The following is a 4,002-nucleotide window of genomic DNA, read 5'->3' as shown; positions in this document are numbered from 1 at the left end:
TTATTGTGCTATTAATTGTATGTTATATATGGTGAATGACTGTAACAATTGAGACTCAAGCATAATTATACTAAGGTGGAGTTTGGATAGCGTTTACATCTAGCGTTTAAACAGTGGGTCCCATGCACTGTTCATGAGACCCACAAGTACGAAATTCAGCAAAATTTTCATTAAAACTAGGTCCCACGGCACTATTCACATATTTAAAATTTATTTTGCTATAGTGTTTTCAATTTTCAGCAATAAGCGATATCTAAACAGATCCTAATATTCAACTTGGTTCTAACATTTGTAATTTCGTACAACCAAAGCCTAAATCCCTAACATCTTCTAATTCATGTCTGCAACCATTTTCTATTGCTTTTGAACAAGCTTTAGTACCCGTTTGTTTTGGCTTTTAGAAGCCAAAACGCACTTTTTGAGAGCAAAAATGAAAGTCAAGCGTTTGGTAATGTTTCAAGGTGAAGAAGTGTGAGCTATGTGTGGTTGAATTTAGAGAAAAAGAAAAGAATAAAGAAGATCAAGGTGAAGAAGTGCATGGGTGTGGGCTGTGTGGCTGAATGTGTGGAGGAAAGTAGAGAAAGAGAAAAAAGAAATGGTATGTTCTGGAGTGAGAGTGGATGAAATGATAGTAGTCTGGTGAAGAAGAAAAGTATAAGGAAAAGTCAAAAGTGAAGATAGGGAGAAGGTAAAGAATATGTGTGTGGAGGAGAAAAAAAGAGGAAAAAAAAATATAAATAACGTGTGGATGAAAGAAAAAGAGAAAAGCGAAAAAAAAATAAAAAAAAAAATTTAAACTAAGAAATATTATTATAATATTTTCACAATTTTTCACAATAAATCTTAAGTGGTGGGTTGTTACTAGTTAATACTAGTGAAAAAATAATAATTTAAGTGGTGTGTTCAAATTAAAATCAGCAACAACTTATCATGTATGATTTGTTGTGAAAATTTTATAAAAATATTTTTACAACAAATTTTAGTTAACAATAAATTATTGTCGTTATTATTATTATTATTATTATTAAGTAGTTTTTTTTTAATAAGTATTATTAAGTAGTTGATTTAAGTATGAATAAACCCTCTTATATATACATTGTCATTTTTGATAATTTACTACTCAAACCGTCACTTTTATAAGTGCTAGCCAAACACTCAACTTTTTCAGAAAATACTTTTTAACAGTTTTTATTAAATACTTAACTTTTTAAAAAAGCCTAATTTCATACCACACTTTTTGAAAACCCTACTTTTTCAAAAAACTGAACCAAAATCACCATTGTTGTAATACATCTTCAGGACTGATATGTACTCTATCAGCTGCTTTCTTCACCTACAAAACAAAGAAAGTAAACCATCAGATGAAGTTGATGGACGATGATATAAGTAAATTTTTATGTCAAAGTAGATTACTTCTTTCTCCCAATCACTGCATAGAGTAACTATCCAAAGGAGTAGTGCTTGCATGAACAGTGCCATTATGATTCCCATCAAGAGTCCCTGTGGATTAGATCCAAAATAAGATTAACCGAAAAAAAGGAAAAGGAGGCAAAGAAAGGGAAAGATATGAAGTCACCTTTACACCAGTATGGTAGACAAAAGCTAACGTTATAGCTATGGGAATGCCTATAAGATAATAAGCTCCTAGATTAACCAAGGCCCCAATCTTTTGCCATCCACATCCTCTAGCAGCGCCTGAAATTTTCAATCAAATTATAACCAAAGAAAATTACATTCATTAAATCCAGTTTTCTCCTAATGATGATCTAAGTGTCCTCAAAAATAGACTTTTAGAGCAAATATACAAATTCTTCTAAAAATTGATAGTCCTTATAGATTTACCCCAAGGTGTCGCACAGACTAATGCATAAAATAAATTTAAATGTTTAGACTGGATGGAAAGAATGAGTCTTATAGTTCAACTGACACATTTTGGTATTTCTTACGGATATGTCTAGTGTTCAAATTCCTCTTTCCCTAACTATTGAATTATTATAAATAAATAAAACAAGTTTGCTGCAGACCTGATAGCACAGATTGAAGACCATCGAAAACGTGGGATATTGCGACCAAGAGTAACATTTCTCTCAGATATCTTACAACTTCTTCTTCCTTGCTGTAACTGTAACCCCAAACATTACGACCCAATATTAAGGCCGTTCCAACCAGAATGCCCTCTATAGCAACCATGGATAGAGCAACACGAACCGCTAGACGAGCTGTTTGTGGTCTCCCAGAACCCAACTCATTTGAAACTCTTATGCTAAACTAACAGAAAAAAGATCCAAAAAAAAACATACATTGGTACAAAAAGATGCAGATATTAGAGGTAGTAATGCAATAGCCTAATTGAGCTCAGATTCACCTTGTTGTACTACCCAGCCCCAGGGGTAACATATAAGCCAATGCACACGTGTTAAAGCTAAAATACACCACAGCTGGTTAGTACATAATGAAATTATTTTTGGAAACACTTTTCATTAGCAGGCAATGTTCATAGAATCAGTTTAAGTAGTACAAACCTGATTGACATCACTGATGTTTCAAGCTTTGGATTAGGGAGAAGGCCAGATAAAAGAACCATCATTTCAAAAGACCAGATTTCCAAGCTGTTCCACAAAATTTAATCTTGGAAAAACATACTTATAAATAAGTACTATAACAGTTAGAGTCAGAAACTTACGTATTCATTATAGTTGAGGGAATTGATATTTTTAGAAACTGATAGATTCCATAAAAGGCCTCCTTTGAAAATCCACCCCATGTGTTCTTACACGAAGGAGATGTTTGAACATAAGCCATCAATAACAATGCATTGATCCAATAAGAGATGCCATTCGCCAAAGCAGCACCTTTACTTCCAAGGCCGCACTTAAATACAAGAATCCAACAAGTGAATAAGTGTGATAATGTTGAAATGCCTGAGCTAACCATCATAGGAAGTACATTATTTTGGGCTTGTAAGAATCTGACATGACATTGAACGATCGCATAACCAAAAATGCAGGGTATCAGGAAGCGAGCATAAAGTCCAGCTGCAGCTGAAATTTCTGGATCTTGTCTCAAGAATACAAGAATGTGACGAGCTTTGGCCCATATAAGTGTAATGGGAATGCAGGACAGTAGAAGAACAATCATGGCTCTCTGCGTATGTATACCGAGCATTCGATACTGTTTTGCACCATAGGCCTGACCACAGTATGTGTCTAATGCACTTCCCATTCCAATCTATCAATCAGGGATGAAGCTAGGAATTTAGTTCAGTTTAGTTAAAGAGGTGGACAGGAACTAACTGATACATCTTTCTTGTTACATAAAAGATTTGGATTGGCGTTCCATCAGTGTACCAAAAAAAAAGCTATTAAAAAGTTACATATCTTCCAAGAACGATTATTATAAATTTTTTTTTCCAAAGTAACAATGCGAATGTCGCTTATGTTAGATTGGCAAAATATAACTCTAAACTTCAAAAGATAAATAGTGAGATGATATTCATACATACCAAAAAGCTGTAACCAGTGACTGTTGCAAAGGAAGTGGCCATGGCAGCACCAGAAAGTGCTAGCTCTCCTAGATGGCCCACACACATAACTGAAATCACCTGTAAGCAATTCACCAGCAGATTAACGGACACTAGTGGCCCTGCTAACCACAGCTGCTTCTTCGCCTCCTCTACAATCTCATGTTTGTTGATTTTCTTTGTAAATTTTACACCATTTTCTTCAGCTATTGGAATTAGTGGTGATTGAAGACTAGCTGTCTGCTCTTGCACATCCATCTCTTATTTTTCCCAGAACAGATAACTTTGCCTTAGAGAGGACTCAAAGGCATCAAGTTCAATAGAAAGAAAGAACAAAAAGTGTTGTCAAGAAGAATTATTCAAACTAGTTTGCATGAGAGTATATAAATATTTTGTAATTATACAATACATAACTTGATGTCATGGTGCATTATATAAACTAGTATGCATGAAGAGTGTCAAAGGCTTCTACATAAAGATCT

The 4,002-nt window shown here is 34.2% G+C and overlaps 1 protein-coding gene across 1 annotated transcript; it reads right to left on the bottom strand.

Moving 5' to 3' along the window:
- Window positions 1-1,252: 1,252 nt before the first annotated feature.
- Window positions 1,253-3,778, bottom strand: LOC126707496 (protein DETOXIFICATION 16-like). Its single transcript, XM_050407185.1, has 8 exons — window positions 3,503-3,778; window positions 2,684-3,228; window positions 2,523-2,609; window positions 2,366-2,422; window positions 2,025-2,263; window positions 1,577-1,695; window positions 1,414-1,500; window positions 1,253-1,333 (listed from the first exon to the last, which is right to left on the bottom strand). Exons 1-8 carry the CDS (start codon window positions 3,776-3,778, stop codon window positions 1,274-1,276), a joined length of 1,470 nt encoding a protein of 489 aa, XP_050263142.1. The 3' UTR covers window positions 1,253-1,273.
- Window positions 3,779-4,002: the final 224 nt, after the last annotated feature.

The sequence above is a fragment of the Quercus robur genome, chromosome 2 (assembly GCF_932294415.1).
Source record: "Quercus robur chromosome 2, dhQueRobu3.1, whole genome shotgun sequence".
Lineage (NCBI taxonomy): Eukaryota > Viridiplantae > Streptophyta > Magnoliopsida > Fagales > Fagaceae > Quercus > Quercus robur.
The sequence above is the reverse complement of the archived record's forward strand: the minus strand, read 5'-3'. Positions and strand labels throughout refer to the sequence as shown.

Excerpts from the sequence above, each read along its gene's own strand:
- LOC126707496 (XM_050407185.1), bottom strand. The coding sequence starts at position 3,778 with ATGGATGTGCAAGAGCAGACAGCTAGTCTTCAATCACCACTAATTCCA. Across the intron at positions 2,610-2,683 it reads CCCTCAACTATAATGAATAC|CTTGGAAATCTGGTCTTTTG; the intron begins GTAAGTTTCTGA and ends TTTGTGGAACAG. Across the intron at positions 1,696-2,024 it reads TCTTCAATCTGTGCTATCAG|GCGCTGCTAGAGGATGTGGA; the intron begins GTCTGCAGCAAA and ends TGAAAATTTCAG.